The sequence below is a fragment of the Cercospora beticola genome, chromosome 7 (genome assembly GCF_033473495.1).
Source record: "Cercospora beticola chromosome 7, complete sequence".
NCBI lineage: Eukaryota > Fungi > Ascomycota > Dothideomycetes > Mycosphaerellales > Mycosphaerellaceae > Cercospora > Cercospora beticola.
Window position 1 is genome coordinate 463,601 of NC_088941.1, and position 21,104 is coordinate 484,704.

At 54.7% G+C, this 21,104-nt stretch overlaps 6 protein-coding genes across 6 annotated transcripts; 1 reads left to right on the forward strand and 5 right to left on the reverse strand.

The window, feature by feature from the left end:
• Positions 1 to 713: 713 nt before the first annotated feature.
• On the reverse strand, positions 714 to 2,689 carry RHO25_010444 (uncharacterized protein; the record flags this gene model as incomplete). Its single annotated transcript, XM_023602644.2, has 4 exons — positions 714 to 1,252; positions 1,326 to 1,704; positions 2,307 to 2,415; positions 2,475 to 2,689. The coding sequence occupies 4 exons, from the start codon at positions 2,687 to 2,689 to the stop codon at positions 714 to 716; spliced, it is 1,242 nt and encodes a 413-aa protein (XP_023450675.1).
• Positions 2,690 to 3,795: 1,106 nt separating this feature from the next.
• Positions 3,796 to 5,358, reverse strand: RHO25_010445 (uncharacterized protein; the record flags this gene model as incomplete). The annotated part of the gene is made up of 1 exon (XM_023602643.2): positions 3,796 to 5,358. One exon carries the CDS (start codon positions 5,356 to 5,358, stop codon positions 3,796 to 3,798), a length of 1,563 nt encoding a protein of 520 aa, XP_023450635.1.
• Positions 5,359 to 9,506: 4,148 nt separating this feature from the next.
• On the reverse strand, positions 9,507 to 9,863 carry RHO25_010446 (uncharacterized protein; the record flags this gene model as incomplete). The annotated part of the gene is made up of 1 exon (XM_065603295.1): positions 9,507 to 9,863. The coding sequence occupies one exon, from the start codon at positions 9,861 to 9,863 to the stop codon at positions 9,507 to 9,509; it is 357 nt and encodes a 118-aa protein (XP_065459367.1).
• A 4,162-nt stretch (positions 9,864 to 14,025) lies between these two features.
• RHO25_010447 (uncharacterized protein) lies at positions 14,026 to 16,683 on the reverse strand (the record flags this gene model as incomplete). Its single annotated transcript, XM_023602642.2, has 3 exons — positions 14,026 to 15,034; positions 15,088 to 16,519; positions 16,578 to 16,683. 3 exons carry the CDS (start codon positions 16,681 to 16,683, stop codon positions 14,026 to 14,028), a joined length of 2,547 nt encoding a protein of 848 aa, XP_023450633.1.
• Positions 16,684 to 16,985: 302 nt separating this feature from the next.
• On the forward strand, positions 16,986 to 17,609 carry CWF14 (G10 protein; the record flags this gene model as incomplete). The annotated part of the gene is made up of 2 exons (XM_023602641.2): positions 16,986 to 17,157; positions 17,335 to 17,609. The coding sequence occupies 2 exons, from the start codon at positions 16,986 to 16,988 to the stop codon at positions 17,607 to 17,609; spliced, it is 447 nt and encodes a 148-aa protein (XP_023451337.1).
• A 950-nt stretch (positions 17,610 to 18,559) lies between these two features.
• Positions 18,560 to 20,674, reverse strand: RHO25_010449 (uncharacterized protein; the record flags this gene model as incomplete). The annotated part of the gene is made up of 2 exons (XM_023602640.2): positions 18,560 to 20,510; positions 20,562 to 20,674. 2 exons carry the CDS (start codon positions 20,672 to 20,674, stop codon positions 18,560 to 18,562), a joined length of 2,064 nt encoding a protein of 687 aa, XP_023451338.1.
• Positions 20,675 to 21,104: the final 430 nt, after the last annotated feature.

Consider the following 21,104-nt stretch of genomic DNA (forward strand, 5'->3'; position numbering starts at 1 on the left):
AGGAGTTACAGACAGCACAGAAGCAGAAACCGTCGATCCTATCCATTCCCAGCCCCGTCGGCCGACGAACAGCATCCCTCGTCGGCAATTTTGTCCGTGCATGCACACATGCAGTCCCATAATCCTACATCCTGCACAAGCGGAATGCATCCCGCAAAGGTGAAGGTGCTTTGTTGTACAACTGGATCGGTCGGCTGCAGTGTGAAGAAGAGAACCGTGGGATAGACACATGGGACAGTCACGGAGCTTTCCTGCTCGAACGCCCCGTCCACCGTCTCGAGTGTGTTACACAAAGATCTGATAGGCGGGGAACAGCTCCGGACAAGCAGCAGAGACGTACAGTCCACAGTCGGAGGTACCTCCTTCGAGTGCAGCAGCCACAATATGCGGTACTTCGCGTAGTAGCCGGCGGAGGTGTCGCGTCGAGGCGAGAGAGAGCTCTGGATGCTGGTTGTTCTCTCCGTGCGAGCGCTCACAGTCGTCCGCACTTCGAAGCGATCTGCAGCCGATGTCACGCGCTCGAAGAAGTTGGTGCTTTGCCTGTGTTGGGCTCTTCGTTTAGGCCACATTTATCTCATACCGCACACTGCTCGGGCAGTTTTCAATATTCGAAGTTGGAAAGAAGGATCTAGCGCGTCAAGGATGGTACATCTTCATGACAGATGTGAATAAGATTGACGCATGTTTTGGGCACAACTTTTGTATCTTTTGTTTTACTCATCTCGCTTCTCTGTAGTGTGCCGTGTTCCTGATGGTTGTGTCTGCTCTGGAGCATCTACGTTGAAGGCAAGCCAAGCAGCCGCGAGAACGCAGCTTCCGAACGTGACACCGATGATGGCACGTCCTCTGGCGCCTTGCTTGGCTTTCAGATCCTCGTTGGGACCTAGGATAGTAACGACATTCTTCAAAAAAGCGTAGCTGAGACCACTCCAGGCGGTGGTACCAGCAACGAGCAATTGGAAATAAGTCATTGCATTCTGAAGTTGCTCAGAATTTGTGCCGATGCTCGACAGTAAGCCGGTCTCGTGCTGTCCGGCGGTAATAACCGGAAGCGCAAGTGCAGATCCTATGAGGATCAACTGCAAAAAGGTGTTGTACTTGGACACAGTCGTGGGGTGCACTTCTGCAGACGGAAGTGAGAAGTCCCAGTATCGAAGGAATGTCTTGGGAGCGGGTAGAGACGCATAGCGATAGTAGAGAGCAGCCAATGCGAGAGATGCATCTCTGCCAAGGATCAGCGTCGCCAAATATACTGTGCCGCAAAGTCAGTATTTGCCGCGGAAGTTAGAAGTCGACAGAAGTGGGGGCGAACGCAGTTGCCTTACATGGTATGGCGCCTTTGACCGCCAGTGTGACTGTGAGAATGATCATCAGAGCTTTGTCGGCCATGGGATCCATCACGCTTCCCGCAACGGTCTGTAGCTTCCACTTGCGCGCCATCCAGCCATCGACAAGGTCGGTGATACCCGCGTATGCGAACAAGCCAAGAGCGAGCGCATGGTGATCGTGCAGTAGCAAATACGCAGTGGCCGGCGCAGCCACGAGTCTAGTCACCGTAAGGAAGTTGGGAAGGTTGTAAATGTTCTCATGAGGTGTCAGTCCGCTCAGCGAAGATCGAACCTTCTCTCGCACGGCTTGCGTGCGTTCTCGCGCAACTTCTAGACTTCTCGTGATAGGCTGCTTCGGAGTGGTCTGCGGCTGTCTCTGTGAATCAATCGCATTAGCTCGGATCCTGCCAGCATGATGCGCATGGGTGATGGGAAGCTGTTCTGGGTAGCATAAGCAAGAGCAATAGTCTCGCCGCAGCGGCGGGTAGTGCGCATAAGCGCGAGTCGTGCAGCTCCGCTGCGGGCGAGTACCAAGCGCAGAGCATTCTGGAAGCAGTCAAGCTGCGAGACATCACAATTGATGAGGTAAATCTGTTGCTTCGCCTTCCCGTGGATTCCATGGGATGCTTCAGCGGAACATGGTGCAGGCGTATGTGCCGGCCTGGACGGATGTTGTACCAAACGCCACTCGCCTCAGATCAGCGGTCGTGGTAGGCCTCGGCGGAGAGATGCGGTGCTAGGACGAGCAGCACAGCATTTCCTGCCGACTGTCACGTTCCAAGACCTGCGCTGATCGTCCACGGCGCTCAGAAGGATGGCGGTGAAGGGCCGGTGTTCCGAATGGCAATGCTGCTCCTGCTGCTGGCCAAGTGTCCGGTAGTGGCAAGGAAGGTATTTGTTGCGCTGAGACAAAGGCGGCCAAGGCGCGTGTGCAGGTGCGATGGTCACAGCAAAGGCGAGACGAGGGGCACAACTTACACTGCTCGGCTCATCGCTTTGGCCTTGGCTGGCAGATGGCGGCAGCGAAGGCTTGCCTTTCTCTGAATACGGACGCCGTGATGCGTGTAGGGCAAGAAACGTGGAGGGACTACGTGAGAGGTGTTAGCAAACCACATTCGTGTCACATATTGCGTAGACCGCGTGTACCGGCAAACATGAGCCCAGGAACAGCAATTCGATGGTGTCAACACATGACGCGCTGAGCTTCTGGCGCCGACGCATCGCCCCTGATGGTAGTGCTGGTGACGCGCAGCAGCAGGTGAAATCGCCGGCCCACCGAGGGCGGCAAAGGGTGACGCGGTGGTGCTGATCCTCACATGCTGGGGCAGTGCGTGGAGGCGTTGGGAGAGCACCTTTGCCATCGTTCTAATCCATGTCCTGAAGTTGAGAGTGTGATGTTGAAGGGAATTCCAAGGCATCCACAAGGCACCGGAAACAAACCCTGGCAGCTTCGCCAGCCGTTTATCCGAACTAGCCGACCTCCAGCAGCTGCGATCCTTCCTCCCTCCACCATGTTGCTGAGGCGCCGGCCGAGACGCAAGCCTTCGCAATACATCATAGGGCACTGATCAGAGCGATCGTTGACGCTCGTGTTTGGGCAGCGGAGATGCACCTCTGCGACCTTCTGCTGCGTGATGTCAAACGAGAGCATCGCAGATCGTGTTCCCAATATTGGCTCCCTGGTCGTGATCTACAAGCAGGGATGCTCATAGACTCTTGGCCGAGCCATTTTCAGACTTCCCGCACACTGCAGGTAAGCGAAAGACTGATTTTATCTCGAATGATCGCTGAACGTCACCACTAGCCGTGAAACGTTTGTGTGCTTGCGTCTGTTATAGCTGGCATCATTACGGGCAGTCAGAAAGTAACCAAGCTGACGGTGCGACTTGATGCAGGTACGAAAGGCTAGCAATAAGCGTTGGGCGATTCGACATGCTCATGAATCGCCGCAAACACTTGAGAGAAATTCGTCGGCGCTCATGATCGAAATGAGGGGAATATGTGCAGTCACAATTGATACCTTTTCTCGTTTCCACACTGTTCAATGTGCTATTACTACTGTATCTCCAAGTATCCATAACAATAGGCGTGCCACGGTGTATGTGACTATTGCGGCTGCAGACAGCACGCTCTCCCCGCGGGGATACAATTACAAGTAAAGTCAAACAATTCGCGTTTTTTGCCGGCCAACTCATATCTCGTCACAATCCTTCGTTTCCGATGTCTCCGTATCAGTGGACCAACGTCCATGAGCTCATACCCGGGACCACTGCATTTCCCGACCAAGTCGCACAACATTCCAGCTGACAGCACTCGCCTTATTGTGCACTGCAGATTCATAGCGCAATTCGTGGCGACGGTCGGTCAAAGCTGGATCGGGGCGCTGCATGCGATGCTCTTCATGTCGAGTGAGTCCCTTCCGTGGGCGATTAGACCAGATTCAAACCCAGTAGATTCCCCTCGGTGCTCAAGATGGATAAGGGCCTGCTACTTGTGCGGTCGTGGCGGATGATCCATAGCTATAGCTGGATCCATTGTGTGAAGGCGGCGGATAGCTTGAAGTGGTGCTGATCCCAAGGCCATTCATGTCACTACCGGGATGCGCTGATCCAGGTGTTGCATATGCCGACGTGCGGTACGCATTGTGGAGTTGTGCATTCGGGTCGGTTCCAATCGAAGTAGCTGGAGTGCCCGGATGGGCTGACTGTGGGCTCTTCGCTGAGGGATGTGGAGACTGGCTGATGGCACTCTGGGGAGCGCTCTGTACGCCGTAGCTTTGAGTCGGAGAGCGGACCGCATATGGTTGCGACGCCGGATTGCCATACAGCTGCGATGAGGGTCCGTTTGTCGATGGGCTGTTGGCATACGACGAGCGACCGTTATAAGCAGAGGATGCAGGCTGTCCAGGTGCAGGGTAAGACGACTGAATCATGCCGCTAGCATTGGACTGAGACCCGTTCCTCTGCATGCTCGAATATGGTTGAGCGTATTGACTGCCGTACGGCATTCCTTGCGTCGTGGGCTGCTGGCTCTCGGTTTTGACAGCCGAACCGTTGGGTTGATCTGGTGCTTTGTAGTAGCTGCCGTAGCTCTGGCTGCCGTATTGATTGCCGTACGGCAGTGGAGCAGCAGACGCTTGTTGTGGAGGCCATGATGCACCACTTACGGCGCCATACATGCTTGGAGCGGTCGACGCGGGCATGCCGTACATTCCTGGATATTGACGACCGAAATACTGACCAGGCGCTAAACCATAGCCTCCGACTGAAGAATACATCATTTGAGGGTGTGCGTTCATGTGACCGTCGATTGCGTAGTGTTCTGTCTCTTCGACTGGGGCGCGGAAGTTCTGCTTCAGATACAGTTCTGGCCTGACGGAGATGTTTTGCAGACGGGTATCGGTGAGTGGGCGAGGCAGCATGTTGGCCTTGACATCTTCGACTTTGTAGTACGAGACCATGTGGTGCGAAATGCCGTTCACTGAGATGCTCATCGTCTTCTTGACCAATCCGTCGGGACGGAAGCCATAACTGTCGACCAAGCTGCCGATGAGACTGCGCTCCAGTTCCTTGTCCTGATCTGTCGATGGCACCTCTGGCTTGACCTCGCCGCCGACGTTGGGAGTAGGAGGAGTAAGAGGAGTGTTGAGCTGTTGTTCGTCGGTGCCCTCAGAATCTCGTCGAGGGTACGGTTCGCCGGGCATGCTCGTTCGCTTGCGCTTCATGGCTCGCTTCTTCTCGCCGGGGGGAAAGGGTTTCTCGAGTTCGCGATAGATGAGGAAGTTCCCGAGTATTCGGCTCGGGCTCCAGGCGACGCCGTCGGTCCACCTCTTGATGCCGCTGGCATTCTCCTCGTAAATGAAGATGCTGCCGCTCTTGATCAATTGGCTCCTCTCGCGGTCGTGCGGTCGACGTGGAACGTGGTGAAGCTTTCCAGAGAGACAGGCCTCGAACAAAACCAGACCGTCCATGCTGTTGTGGACGAATCCATGGAAGGTCGGGACCAAAGGCCCCGCTCCGCCAGCGCTCATGATGGGCGATGCGGATGAAGTGTCGTAGGGTTGTGCAACAATGTGAGGCTCGGCAGGCAGACAAGCTCTAGTGGCTGCAGCCGTCCGATGTTCGACGAACGCGTTATAACAGACGCGAAGTGGACTCGAATGCAGAAATGCAACTGCTCGACGAGCACACGACGACAGACTAGGAAGTGCGTTAGCGCATGAGGTGATGGGCAATGGCGACGAAGGGAATGTCGGTCGTACTTACCTGCGTGCGGCGCCGAGGTGATCGCTGGGTGTGCACAGCGGCAGCAGCGAGCACAGTCGAGGTGGTAGTCGCGGTTGCTAGCGCAGCGCAGGCAAAAGGCAAAAGCGCAGGCGAGTGGGTAGGCAGGTGGTGTATGAGGAGATGTATGTACCTGAGAGGATGCCGAAGGTTAAGCAGACACGCTCAAGGTTGATGGCGCACTGGAGGGTGAATTTAATATTAAAATTCGCGGCACGCCAGCAGCAGCAGGCGCAGTTGGGTGGAAGGTGTCGGGTCTTAGTAGTTAAGCTCAGGGCTGCCCGCAAGTCGTGTCGGAGTCGAGCCGTTGGCGAGATGTGCTGCAACGGCGGTGCGGGAGTGCGTCAGAGACAGCAGTCCGTTAAGGTCGTGCACCGTCGCGGCGGGCGGGCGAGCGTGGGAGGGAGCGAGCGAGCAGAGCGAGCAGTGCGCAGCGAGCGGGTTGCGTGCAGAAGTGATGACCGCCAGGCGCAGATCCAGTCGCGACTCGGGCGCTTCTCCTGGAGGGCTCGCACGGGCAGAGTGAATCAGAATCAGCTGGCGGCGGGCGCACTACGCACTGGGCGACGATCATATAACAACGAGCACGACGACGGGCGGCAGTGAGGGATTGATGGGCGGTAGCGTGCGCCGGGTCGCGCTGGTAGACATATGCTCGCAGCGTCGACCAGACTCTTGTCTCTTCCCCACAGTTAAGCATAAGGGCAACAGAGTTCACACTTGCCGGCTCACAGCGATAGAGTTCATTGCGAGCAGCGGTCGGGTTGGGATGTGCTGTTGCTGCTGCACGCTTGCAGGCAAGGCACGTCGAGCAGCGGCCTGCCTGTCCAGGCCAGGCGCGCCGACCTGGGCCACCCCGTCGCTGTCTGCTCCACTGGGAACCGCTGGTCCATGGGTTCGCTGCGCTGCGCGGTCTTGGGTCCTGGCCGCGCTAGAGTCATTGCGAGCAGCGCTCTGGCCGCGCGCAGTTGTGGCAGAGAGCAGCAGCGCAGCACCACCAGACGTGCGCGCTGCCGCGGCCTTGCGGATCCAATCGCGCCGTGCAGAAGCTGGAGAAGGGCAGAGAGCCACCAGGACGTGCACCGGACTAGTGCATTGTTGGGCTGGAGGGGACGCGACAGGACTAACGTGGTACGACGGCCTGCCGATGCGGGCTGCTGGGAGGGAGTGATAGGACGGCGAGGCAGCAGTCCCCACCGTGGTGCCCGTCCGCGAGCGATGCTGCACCGCCCGACTGGGATGTGCAAGGCAGCCCAAGCTGGGAATAATACAGCTCTCCTGAACAGTCAGCGACAGACCACTGCAACAGATCCCGCGCCCGCGCCTCGCAGCCTCCACCATCGCGCGCTGCATCGCCGGCCGCCCGCCGCAGCTCCAGCAGCAGTGCAGTCCAGTCCGTAGCAGCGCTCGCTGGCCATATGTCACGCTCCCTGCAGATCCGGAAGGCACGACCCGGCTACAACACTGCCCATCCCAGCACCAAGGGAATGAACAGCACACCGGCTGGAGCTCGGCGGGCCACGGCCAATAGCGCCAGTCTGCGAGTTGTCGCAGACAGACGGCACCGCACCGCCCTCGAGATGCGCGTGCTCGCACGCCCGCCCGTTGTGAACGTGCTGCAGTTGCCATCACAAGGTCCCGTGAAGAGGCCATCACGCACTGCCACGACGGCCATATGATATATGCTTTGACTCCCGTAGCACAGGAGGATGACAGCGCGTGAAGAAAACGACCACCACAGAGTTTGATACGGCATGCACGCTCTCAACCGGCCAGCCGAATGTGCAGTCGATCACTGGTCCCCGTATCGAAGCTGCCACACCCAAGCCTGCTCCGACCCGACTTGGCTGGCGATCAGCATAGACTGCCTCCATTTCAAATTCCATCGCTAGTACATGTCACGCTCGCTCGCTGCCAGGCGTCTGCTTACGACTGCGCGCAACTTGCCTCGGATCGCATCGCACGTGCACCGGATGGGAGCTGCCCACACGACGCCCGCGCTGCAGTCCTCAGCCCGCCACTCAGCAGGCGTGCGGCACCCATCTCCTAGCGCAGATGCGGGAAAGTAGAGTGGCCGTAGCAGGCAAGAGCACCAAAGCACAGCCTGCGGTTGACCGTCGACTGCGCTGGTAGGAATACACGAGCAGTAGCATCAGCTTAGCACGACCGGGAACGCGCTTGTGACGGCGAGCAGTTGGAGTCAGTGTCAGTGCCCACGCCATGGTCCAGCCTTCGTCGTCCAGCTTTCATCAGCGCAAGCCAGCTACCAGGTTGCTTTGGGCTGCTCCCCAGTCCAGCTCGGCCCTGTCAGATTGGCTTTGCACTCTCTTGGGATTTGGCTCACACCTTCTGCAGCGTCCCTTGGAGCGAGTCAAACTCAAAGGCAGCTGCCGACAGCGGTTTGTACAACCCAGCATAGTACACCTTCACATCAACTGTCATGCTCAGGGACGCTCTCTCACGCCGCGCTCCCTCGACTGCGACATGTACCTCGCTCGAATACGACGCGACGAATGCTGCTGCTCGGTCAGAATGCGACCCACAACGCGGCCGAGCGACCTTCCGTGGATCTGCACGATCACAAATTCGATTCGCGGCAGATTCCGCCGATCATTCTCGCGCGCCTTCACATCCTGGACCAGGATGCAAGCCAGTGTCCATCACCACACGCCTCCCATCCATCGGGTACTACTTGGCACGCGCTGGTATGGCCCTGGGTCTTCGTGGCGATTCGAGTTATTTCCAACGGTCGCAGTCATTCGGTGACCGCATAGCACCAAGGTGCTCGACCAAAAGCGGAAGGAGGGGCACCATTAAACCACGCACTCCGATTCCAAGCGCCAATTGCATCGCGTGCAGGGTATTTGCTCATGTTGCATTGGCTCATTGTCTTCGCAGATGCAAATGGCTACTCTAGCTGCATGAGCCATTCGAAACTAACACTGCTGCAATAGCATCACCATCTAGATCGTGATCGGTCTGCATTGTAGCCGACCACCCTCCGAAAGACACAACGTGGTCGTGTACAGGCGTGACAAGTTTGTCAGACCGCTGGGCAAGCAAACAGGCCATGTGAGTCGCGATTAATGCTTTCTCTGTGGGGTTGACTCGTTTCAACTGTGCGGCTGCCAGATGCTAATTTGCTAATGGTCAACACTGCACTCGAGTAATGGTTCCAGACGTACCGCCATCTGCGGGTGCTATCGACATTTATGCCTGTCTTCCGCGACAACGACACGGAAATCGCGTTTAGGGTACCGCGGTAGAGATTTGAAGCGTTGAGCAATCCGACCGAATTCAACAACTGTGTGGGACGCTCCAAGGTTGCCTCCACCCTCCACGAAACGATAGCCTTGCTTTGGCTTGACAGAATCTTATCCTCAACGGCTTTGGAGGTCATGCATGACATATCGACACATTCGTTGAATTACATTCACGAAGAGACGTTATCGACTGCCTGACTTCAATGTCTTGGATTGCACCAAATGCATACTCGCATGCTTGCCATCATCATGCTCGGTATCAATCATGCTCGCCACCATGAACAACGTCCATCAGTGAGCGTTTCAACGCTGAAGACTTTCTGGTATCGACGTATCTCGAGTCATGATACCTGCTCATATCAGAAGTCACCAGTGTCGATCACTTCCGATGCACTGTCTTTCCGACCCGCAGTCCGTCTGCAGTAGGGTTGTCGCAAAAGCTGCAATAGCTGCGCTGCTAAGGCATGATGCCCTGAACTGTGAATGACAGGACACAACCTGTTACCCGCTCGATGCGCCGGCATTATACAACGTCTTGTCGGGTCCTGGGCTTTAGAGCACATTTGGGCTCGTCCGCGGCGTCAAGAGCCCGCTGTGCGAACTTGACATCAGCTGTGCCCTAGTGTTTCGCATCAACCCAATCGTATCGAGTGATCACGAGTGCCATCGCGAGGCTGCCGCGGATTTGCAGTGAGCTGCGGTTCTGCCATGGCGATGGAAACAGCGCGGCACACGTACCGGTCGGATGAATCGCTGAAGGCCTCTTCTTCGACAAGCAGCGATTGCAATGGCAAGGCAAATATCTCCACGGAAAACCCGTCACGCTGATTTGTGATCTGAATGGCCTGGCGTCTTCGATTCAGGTCCGAATCATGACCATCAATGTTGGGGTACACCAATTCTTCGACGAGACTTCCGCCTCGCAGGCCATCATCAACAGTACTTGCCCTAAACGTCTGATGCGGCAACTTGACGTGAGTCTTTCGCATTTCCCAAATGGAGACATGCATCACGCAGAAACCCCAGGCATCCGTCCTGCCACAGGGCCCATATGTTGTGGTATTCGATTTCCAACGTCGTGAATCCCCCAGCTAGTGTTCACCAGTCAATCATTTGAAGAAGTCGATGGTTGTTCTCCGACGCGGTGATGGCGCATCGTCGGAGCAGCTGTTCTGGGCGGAGCGGTGTCCTCACCGCAGAACTGCCTGAGATTCGAGTGTGATTGGCATGCGCTTGCGTGCACTTTCAGCAGATTGATCGCCCACCCGCTCATCACGCCGAGCTCGTACCGTGTCGATGAAAGAGCGTTCTTCTGCAGACGAGTCAGGTCAGTAAGGTGTATCAGTCACATGCGCAATAAACTTGACTGCAAAGCCAGCATCGAAAGAAATTTGTCACATTCATCAAGGAGAACAGCAAAGAGCATTCCGGCTACATCACCTGCAATAAGCCGGTCCAGGCATCACATCCATCAGGACATGCGTCGACTCGGCACAGTCGCCGCCATTTTCTGGCCGAATCCATTGAGTTTGTCGAGAGTTCAAATGTGCAAGTGACGACAGATGTCGACATATCTCGCTGGGCCTGTTATAGTTGCTCAAATCATCACCCAGGCAGTCTCGAGATTTTTTTCCGAAACACAGACGTTTCATGTCGACGAATGTCGACAAACTCTCTTCCAGCAGACTTTCCATCTGCAAGAAACAGACTTCGCCCAGATAACATTAAAGTTGACTGAACACGCGAAACAGAGCTTCGTGCAAACTCAATGCATCCCATTTCGCATTTGCCCAGTCGAGCGATGCCACGGCACTACTTTGCGCCTTCTCTCTGAAGGCGATTTGCCAGTCCTACTTTGCAAAGCCGACACGAATACGGATAGCGAGCAGGAAATGGCCGTCACCACAGCGAGTGGACGTGCCCTAAATGCGCGCACTGCTTCCTCTTCGCGGAAGGCGCCACGAAATGAAATTCTAGGCCAGCGGCGGCACAGCTGACGTTCGTGGCCGATGACAAGATCGTCGCCAATTCTTGCTTTCTAGCGCGTTGTGCTGGTCACGCACCCATGTCACCACATCGGATTTGGAAAACAGACGCCACGACAATCGGGGACATCGCCTTCCCAATTGATCATGGCTCTGCTCTGCAACCTGGTTCTCACAAGCACGCTGTCGCTATTGGTCTCGATGTCCTTCTAGACCGCGTCACCTCGATGATGGCGGCGCCCGCTGCAAAGCTATCGATTCCTGCGGGTGGCTCACGCGTGTTCGCGGTGACCAAAATCTCAGCCGGGCCATCACCACTCACCCATTTGGCAACGGGAGCACGAATCATGGCATCCTGCAACTTCCATGCTTAGACCTTGCAGCCAGCACTAGCCCGTGCAGGGGAGATGGCCTGAGAAACGGGACACACGGGGCAGCCAGGAGAGCTAGGACAGGAAGAAGGTTCAGCTAATTCGGCCGGCCTTCTTCGCTCCCTGCACAGTCGACAGCGATACCACTTCACATGCAGCTGCCCAGTATCCGGCGCCCTCAGGGCTGCTGTGCAGTTGGGATGATGCGAGGAGTCGCTCGGAGATGAGTGTCACTTGTATCTCATCACGGTATCATCCAACATGCTCACGCATTGTTGTACCAGTTCCGGCGAGAGTAGGCTGGTCAGAGGGAGCAGCAATGAGTGGCTCACTTGCTCACCGCATTCGCAGGGACATTGAGAGACAAGTGTCCTTAACGTCATGACCCTGCGCAAGATTGCAAGCTCGATGAAGGAGTTTCTGGCCACTGCCAGACGATTACATTAGCTGTGGACTATACGGCAGAGTATTGTGTCGCTGTTGAAGAGGTGCGGTCGGCACATGGCAGATCTCCAGCCTCGAAAGTTCCGCGATCTCGAGTATATCTGCTCTGGCATTGCTTGGGTGCAGCAGGTTCATACCCATGCGCTGGGTTCTCCAGAGCTTACAGTCAGCTACCCAATTCTCCAATCGCTTATTGAAGACATTCCATTGGGTCTATCCAATTGTCCACCCTGTGATCTACGTCCAGGATGACAAGAGCTGCGGTGAGTCCTTGCCAGACTACAGACTACGCGAGGTCGATGACCCTTTTGCGCGCGTTTCCCCTTGCGTGGATCCAACATCCATCACGAGCCGGATAAACTACTTCAAGTGCAGCTCTGGGATACAAGCAAGATAGCGCGTGTTGCGTGGGCGCACGCGGGCAAAACAGGAAGAACGAGATGCACTAGACCTGGCTCGGATACCAAATGTGCTCGCAAGACGAGGTTCCGTTCACAATCAGGAGACAGCGGTACTCATCCGAGCACCTTCCTCATGGCCGGACAAGCACCAGCACGTTACTTTGAGCTACCTCGCGCATGGAACTCCGCAGCACAGCTGCTTACCAGGTGTACGAATCGAGAGCCAGTGCACTTCTCCGTTGACCTCTTTCGGTCGAGGTACTGAACCAGGTACTTGCGCATTCCCAGGCTCCGTGGCTAGCAGGAATAGCTCAAACCTGGCAAGGCTTGCATAGCTTCATTTGAGGTCTGTGTGTCTTCAAGGCTGCCAGCAGCACGAGCGAAGCGCGCCACGTGGACGCGTTCAAGTGAAGAAAGTCTAATACGGATCTCCACGAAGCTTTGCATGGTAAATGTCTTCGTGGTGTGGCGTTCTCTGGAGAGAAGTCCGCCGTCGATAGATGGAAACAGCACACAACTGAAGTGCCTACCAACTGCAGTACAGGTATCAGGTAAGCATCACACGACCCATCGCGCACGCTACGGCACGGTTAAATGCCCTTCGGCGCCGGCTCTCTTTGTATCGGTGTTGGTACGTGCGGATGAGCAAGCAAGTAGACCGAGGTCAACGATTTGACCGGCAGATGCCTGTGAGCCACAACAGCTCATGGAATTGACAGCGAACCGGTCAGCACGGGCGGGATATTGGATTACTGTACGCACGGTGCTACTTCTCACCCTTACGCAGGCCATCCGAGCTATGGAGCATAGCATGCTCATCGACAATTCTCCAGGCCATTGCAGCTTCATCATGTGTCGATTCCGCAGCACCGACGCGATGAGAATGGCGCCGTGAGATGATAGAGCTCTGCCTAATTAGCCATAGGCGGATGAGGCGGGACATCGGTCTGCGCTCGCAGTGGCCGGTTCGCAAGGCAGCGCAATCACCGTGAGAACATCATTGACTCCAAGATGAGCCTGCTCATAGAGTGCCCGCGTGAACGCAGCATGCTGCCTTCAGGGCCATACTTGCTCTCATTTTCACAAGTCACGCCTCGCGATAGTCGTTGGAATATCAATGCTTGATATCCAACGTAGAAACACCGGAAACAGCAAACATAAACATGAAGTCAACAAAAGCTCCACAGACTCAAAGTCAAAGCCTATCCAGTCGAGTTTGCAGCACATGCCTTCATCGCTAGAACTAAAACCTAACAAAACAACCTCATCAGCATGTCCTCCACGTGTGAACGTGAAGACGCAAAAAAGCAACCATGAAGCCAAAATCACGAAAATTACTTTCAAAGCAACCAGCAGTATTCTTAAGTTCATTCGAAGAATTTAAAGCAAACTCGAAATTTTAGAGCAACCAGTTGCATTTATGAGACTTTTCCACCATATGAACCCTAAGCTTAGATCTTTGAACTGTATTTCAACTGCACGTCTTTCTTTCGAAGACCTAAGGTGGACGGGTAGGGCAACAACGGAAGTAGTCAGTCATTGAATGATGACTAGTTCTCCTCATTTTGCCGGCATTTACGTGGTATGGAAACGTGAGATGGGATGGGATGGGATGGGATGGGATGGGATGCTCTGGAGTGGACAAGCAACGTATCTTTCCAATTCATCTGTTTTGCGACGCTGGTTTTTCGTGGCAGCTTTTCTATGATGCATAACATTTCGACAAGTGCATTGAAGCGTGTAGCATATGTGTGCAAGTCTGCAGCTGCGTAGCCGCAGTATTCGCAAGGAAAGCAACGTGGTTGCTATGCAAGACCTGCGCTTTACTTCGTGGCCGGTTCGTGACGACCTTCATCGATGGCACATCGTGATCCATTTCAGACATATTGCCTCATCGCTAGCGCAGGACCCGTGAGGGACAGACGACTAGAGGACTTCGTCACGATCTTGCTAAGATACCTGATCAAAGTCCTCCATAACGTCAGGCTGCTCGACGACAGCAGGCTCCTCAAGCGGGCCAATGACTGCCTCGCCGACGATAGCTTCCTCGACGGCAGCCTTGCGTCTCCAAACTCTGGCCCAGCGCTGACCCCAGAGCTGAATAAGCTGTTGCTCGTTGTTATCTCCATCATAGCGCTCAATCATCTCATCCTGAGCACCGTTCGCTACTGCTGAGACAGCGTCCTCGATGGCGGCGAACAGATCGCGCATAGCTTGTCGCTCATTCGGCAGCGCCTCATCGATCTGCTTTCGGCTCGAGTAGTCCAAGTTGAGATTGTTGCGCTCACCGAGGACTTGTCTCACGCGGTTCGTGACCTTGAACATGGTGATGCTCACCATTTCGTAGACCTGGCTACTAGCCAGTGCCCGTCCGCGATCCATATTGTCCACAAGCGCCCAGGAGATTACACTCATCGGCGTGATGATGGTGTAGTTGAGCAGCTTGTCAACGATGTTGACTGCAGTGCCTGGGTGATCCGACCAGAAGTCAACTACAGAAGCGATGACCTGTCTCCGCGCCGACTCAGACGATTGTCCGATGTTTAGGAGACGCTCTTTGCAGCGATCAATGGTCGACAGCACGTGCGACAGTGACTTGGATCCGATACTGAGGATGGAGGTCATGTAGATGTCCGTGGATGCGACAAGAGGATCTGCCACTCCACGAGCAGCTGCCTGTTCGTGAACAGAATCGAGGACTTTCTGGATCTCGTCCTCAGGCGCCTTCTTCTTCAATAGCGCCAGGACTTCCTGGCCCTCCTTCGCATATGGGGTCTGCTCGTTGGCAAATTTGAAGTCGGGAATATCTTTCTCCTTGCTGGCCGGAATGAGCTTGTGGTAAGGCTCCGGGAGGGTTGCTCGAATACGCTTTGCGAATGATAATCGGATCTCCTTATCCAAGACTCCGTTGATGAATGCCTTCTTCGGCTCGAGGTTAGGTAGCTCGACGTCAGGTATCCTGTTGATGTATTGTCAGCTTGTGTTGCATTTAGTGCTCGGAAAGGGACTCACCACTCGGTCCACTTCCATCGAAACTCGAAATTGCTGAGATGATGAGCAAACCAATCCATGAATCGATAAGACAACTCCATATCCATCTGATCGATGCTGCGGAACAGGAAGCGGATCGCTCGCCCCAGACTCGGAGCTATCGCGCCGGGCGAGATCTTGCAAGACTCGGTAATCAGTGAGTGATAATACACAAGTCGGTGTTCCGGTGTGGGTAATTGGAAAATCTGGGAGAAAATGGCATCGATCGTGACGTCCTCTGGCTTCCACGTTGGTCTGCCTTCTGGCAGATCGCGTAGCTTGTCAAACGTGGTCGAACGCTTGACAAATGTGTCTTTCGCCCAATAGCAATCAATCTCATTAAGAAACTTCGCCACGGCGTTTCGATTGAAGTCCAGAATGTTGATCGTGTCGGTAGTCGCATCACGCAAGAGAGACGCCGCGATGTTGTTGGTCGGCGGTACCGACTCGATCTCCTGGTCCGCGAATAAGGAGAAGTAGACCTCTGGCAGCAAGATCTTAGTTCCCGCACTGATCGTTGACGGTACTGTGATTGACGGGAAGGTGTGCTTTGCTGGTTCTTTGGCTTCCTCGACGCCATTCGTTTCGCCTTCGCCTTCACCCTCGCCGTCGCCGTTCTCGGTCTTCACAGCTGCCGGCTTGTAACTCGGATCGTAGACTCGCGGTATGCAGAATAGCTTCCAGCCATTGTTCGCCTCCTCGTTAAGTTGCGCTTGCAAGAGCGAGACCACACTTTGGCACGCCATAGCCTTCTCTTGACCATCTTGTTGAGGATATGGGTCGACGAGCGCCTCCAAAGCATGCGAAGTGGATGCAATGATCTCGGTCTTCTCGAGCAATTCTCCGACCTTCTGCGCCAAAGATGAGGCGTCCGTGGAGGATGCAATAAGATACGGGATCGTGAGCAAGATGATCTTGCAGAGTTCGATACCGACTGCATCCTCAGTCGAAGCGGTTTGCAAATCGGCCGCCTTGTCGAAAAGCTCATCCAAGATTGGCACAATTCCATCCTGTTCGAAGAGAGGTCCGAGGCAGGCCAGGAAGCGCAGCAGAAGCTTCACTTCCTTGAGTTTTCCAGCATCCATCGCAGCTTGCAGCTCTTGTGCGACATGCTTGATCACATCTTCTGTCATTTCTGACTTTTCCGCATTCGCATAGAGCACAACAGCGGCAATGAATGGGATCTTAAAAGGCTGCTCCAAGACCAGCTTGAGCGAAGCGACCCGGAATGTATCCTTGACATAATCGTCCTCGTAGTTGTCTGCAGCCAGCTTGGCTACGTTCGCAGCCACCTCATGCGGCAGACGCAACAGGTCCTCGCCAATCTCGAGCAGACCCTTCCTAATTCTCGTGCCCGGTGGCGGCTCCTGGCGTTGTCGCTGGTTGCGGAAGCCCTGATCGTAGTCATCATCATCTACACTTCAATGTTAGCTGTGATCCGCGAGCGTGGTCAAGGCTCAGGAGAATCTGACCTCTGCGCTTGCGTTTGTTGTAGCCGCGGCCACCTCCACCGCCGCCGTATCCGCGATCGCGGCCTCCCCCATCTCGATAGTCGCGTCGCGTATCCGTGTCCGCCATGATTGCGATCGATGAATTCGCAAAAGTAATGGATTTGTTTCAAGCAGTAGGAGCTACGAGCTGCGAGTTCGCGTTGCGGCGCGAGGTGGACCGCTCCTGCCAATCGGGTGCTCCCGCAAAGTTCCACAGGCTTCACTTTCTTCTGACTGAACCTGAATCGCACAATATTGAACTCAGTGTCCACGCACATCGCAAACGCCCATCAGTATCGACTGCCGTGATCAGAATCTCGCGCGCCGTGTAATACCGCGTCAAGCAGATCGCGTTTGAAACCAGCGGCTCGTACTTTCACAACCGCCACCATGCCTGCCATCCGCACGGCCAAGAACCGAAAGCCGCCGCCAGATGGCTTCGAAGATATCGAAGATACTCTGCTCGAGTTCCAGAACAAGATGAAAGATGCCGAGAATGCCAGTCATGAGGGCAAGAAGAAGCACGAAATGACTTGGCCGGTCTTCCAAATCACTCATCAGCGTAGGTGCTTACCCTGCCCAACCTAACACAACCCACTCCCAGATTATCCTTCAACGCAAACTGCATTATTATGCTCGCACCGCTGCGCGAGCCACAAAAGTGAGTCATTGTCCCAACTTGACCTCGCGCTCTCTGTGGCTCGTCCACTTTGTACCAACTGACTTTTTGCTCTCACAGGCTCGAGGTACATCTACGATTTGTACTACGACAAAGAAGCCATCGACAAGAAGTTGTACGATTGGCTGCTCAAGAATGGCTACGCAGACGCCAACCTCATTGCCAAGTGGAAGAAGCAGGGCTATGAGAAGCTTTGCTGTCTGAGGTGCATCCAGACTAAGGAGACCAACTTCAACAGCACATGCATCTGCCGCGTGCCAAGAGAGCAGCTGAAAGAGGACCAGGAGATTCAGTGCGTCAGCTGTGGATGCAGAGGCTGCTCTAGCAGTGATTAGGCGATGGTATGAACTGCGGAGTTATGGCGAGTATGAAGGTTGGGATGAAATGTGGCGTCCGGAGTCGGTTTGACAAAGGAAAGAAGCAAAAGCAGTGGCATATTTGGCCGTGCAGTATCGTAAATGATGACAGAAATGCCAAGCTTCCATGACACTGCCTTACACATGATCTAGAAGTGCTGCTTGGACGATGGCGTGAGGAGCTGGCAAGCTGCTTGTGCTTCAAGATCTCTTCAGTTGTCCCGGAGCAAGCGGAGCAGCAACAAGCTTCCTCCAGCAGTCACTCTTCCTTTTTCTCGAAAATCGATCTATGCTTCTGCGAGACATCCTCAGTTGCCGAAAAATAATGGTCGACACCGACAAACCCATCGCGTAATGGAATTCTCCCTCGAAGAATTCCGAAACCTGAAGATGCTACGGCAGAATCATGAACACTGCAGCCTACAATTCTTTCAAACTCACAACCCGGTTCATGATGAAGGTCTCTGACACACAATCTACACGCATAAGCCCTAGCGAAGCTCTGCCGCGAAACGACTGTCACTAGTATATTACACCGCTTGGACCGGCGTACAAACCGGCGAAAATGGCCGGCTCTTCAAAAAAGTGCGACAACAATAACAATGCCTGCACAGCTTGTTTCAACTTCATCACACCGCTTCCCACATACTCGGGTTCCTTGGTCCCCTGCTAGACGGTAAGCTAGTTCATGTCACTGTGTTGACGCGCATGAGATCTCGGTCAGGTGATTTGGTGATGTGGGTCTTTGGCAGAGATGGTCTCAGGATCGGATGTGAAAGAGAGGTGTTGCTCTTCGTTAATTCCGTCGTGGCTATACATACAATCCGCCCTCATTTCAGGAGGGTATTGGCTCTCTGCCCGAAAACTCCCCACGTACTGTACACGTTGGCGCCTGCGCTATGCGATAGGATTCCATATCTGTACACTGTTCATGCCACGGTCTCCACCTCTTGCCCTGGTGGCTGGCTCTCGATGGCCTCCTTGAATGCTTTTGCTTTCTGATCCCGCCTCCAAGTCCCGCGAACGTATGCCAGTAACGTAAGCGCGCCATTGGGAGTGACGTTTTCGACTCTTCTCGCTTGGCCGACACTTTCTGGTCTCGTCTCACTGAGAATCTTCTTTTCCTCCCAGCTCAGCCCATGAATGGCGTGGTAATCGAGATCCGGTGGTAGAAGCAGGCTTTCGTCGCGGGCAAAGGAAGCCGCTTGATTCTCCTGCTGGTGAATATACGGTGCGTACACACCTTCAATAGTAATTCGGTCTCGTATGCGTGTTGGGAATTGGGAAATCTCTGGTATCATAGAGATCAGGGAGTCGGTCGTGATATTCGCATGCCGAAGAAGATCGAACGCAGATCGTTTTGTTGTATCACTTCGGACTGGAAACCCGTTTTGGAGCCAACTTTGCGCGCTGAACTTCCTGCCCTCTAGTAGACTTCGCAACTCTTTCATCTGTGTTCTCTCATCACTGAACGCCGACCAGCGCTTATCACCCACGGCACCAGCTTCGCGACCTTTCGCTGTGAGGCGTAAATCTGCGTTGTCGGCACGTGCTGACATTCGATACTCGCTTCGGCTGGTGAACATCCTATATGGCTCACTAACACCCTTGGTGATGAGATCGTCGACCATAATGCCAATATACCCATCGGCACGAGACATTGTGAAAGGATCACGGCCGACTGCGGCATTACCAGCATTGATGCCCGCCAATATGCCCTGCGCGGCGGCTTCTTCGTATCCTGTCGTTCCGTTGATCTGCCCTGCGAGGAAGAGTCCTGAGATGGCCTTGGTCTCGAGCGTGCTCCGTAAACTACGAGGATCGACGTAATCGTACTCGACCCCATAACCTGGCTGAAGCATCTTCACGTTCTGCAACCCGACCACTTTCTTGAGCATGGCCTCTTGGGTTTCGGCTGGAACGGTCATACTCACGCCATTTGGATAGATGACATCGTTGTCAAATCCTTCCGGTTCTAGCCAAATCAGATGATGGTTCTTCGACGTAAAGCGAATGACTTTACTCTCCAACGAGGGGCAATAGCGTGGACCTTTGACACTCTCGCGGATATGAATGCTTTTGTCCAGATTTTGTCGAATGATCTCGTGAGCTTCTGGGTTTGTGTGAGTGCTCCAGCAATTGAGTTGCTCTTCGACCGCGACACGTTCGTTGAGGTACGAAAACGGCATTGGAGGCTCGTCACCGGGCTGGACCTCGAGCTTTGCAAAATCGATGGACTTCTTGTCCAATCGAGGTGGTGTTCCAGTCTTCAATCTGCCCAGCTGGAATCCTGCTTCCTTCAAGGATTTGGACAATCCAAAGGTCGCCGCTTCTCCCATCCGCCCGGATGGGAATACCTCCAGTCCGATGTGTATCTCGCCGCCCAGAAATGTGCCCGTTGTGATCACGACATTGTTTGTGTTGATGATCTCGCCAGATTCCAATCGAACGCCCGTGATTCTGCCATGTCTGCCCTCTGCCGCTGCCGTCGGCGATCGGTCCACGATGATGTCTGCCACTTTCCCTTCTTTGACCTGCAATCCTGGGTAGTTCGTCATCTCTTCGCGCATGTGCTTCTTGTATAGCGCTCGATCGATCTGCGCGCGCGGACCCCACACTGCTGGGCCTTTCTTCCTATTCAGCACTCTGAACTGCACCCCAGCCTTGTCTGTTATTCGGCCCACTAGACCATCCAGCGCATCGATCTCACGCAGCATCGTCCCTTTTCCGATACCGCCGAAGGATGGATTGCAGCTGCATACTCCCAAGTTGTCGTATGAGGGTGTGACGAGCGTCGTTCGTGCTCCAGTTCGTGCTGCTGCTGCAGAGGCCTCACATCCTGCATGACCGCCACCAATGACCACGACGTCCACAGGTTGTCTGCCTTGATGTCAGTGTATCGACCACCAATGCTTACGTGCTGTTTCCTACTGTGCTGGGACGTCGGCGACAGTGGCGAGAGTGCGCCTGAACGCTGCCGCCGACCGCACGCGCGGCGCATGACCCCAGAGCATGCGCGCACGCGCTGAGAAGATCAAAGTCATTGCTCCCGAAGTGTACGTTCGTTCATGCACAAGACTTCTCGAGACGAAAGGGTCGGAACTGGGACTGGCGGACTTGGGTCCGGCGAGCCGAGCCCTTGTCAAGGAGCTTTTTTGAGCGAGCCGACACCTTACAACAGCAGATCGCGGAGATCACATGCAAGTCATTCCTTCACTGCCCGTGTCGCCCGCATCATTCACTTGCATAGATTATTCACGGGGACTCGTGCGGTCTCGTGGTCCCGCAGCATTTGCAGCCAGCGCATGACGAGCGTACTATATCACTAGCTCCAGCGCCAGCGCCACCCAAGGAGGAGTCTTTGTGCGGTGAAACTGCAGCTGCTTCGTTGCAAAGTGTCAAGAACGCTCTTTCTCCCATTTGAGTCATCCTCCCATCGCCAGCTGGTCTGCATCATCCGATTTCCACTGGATC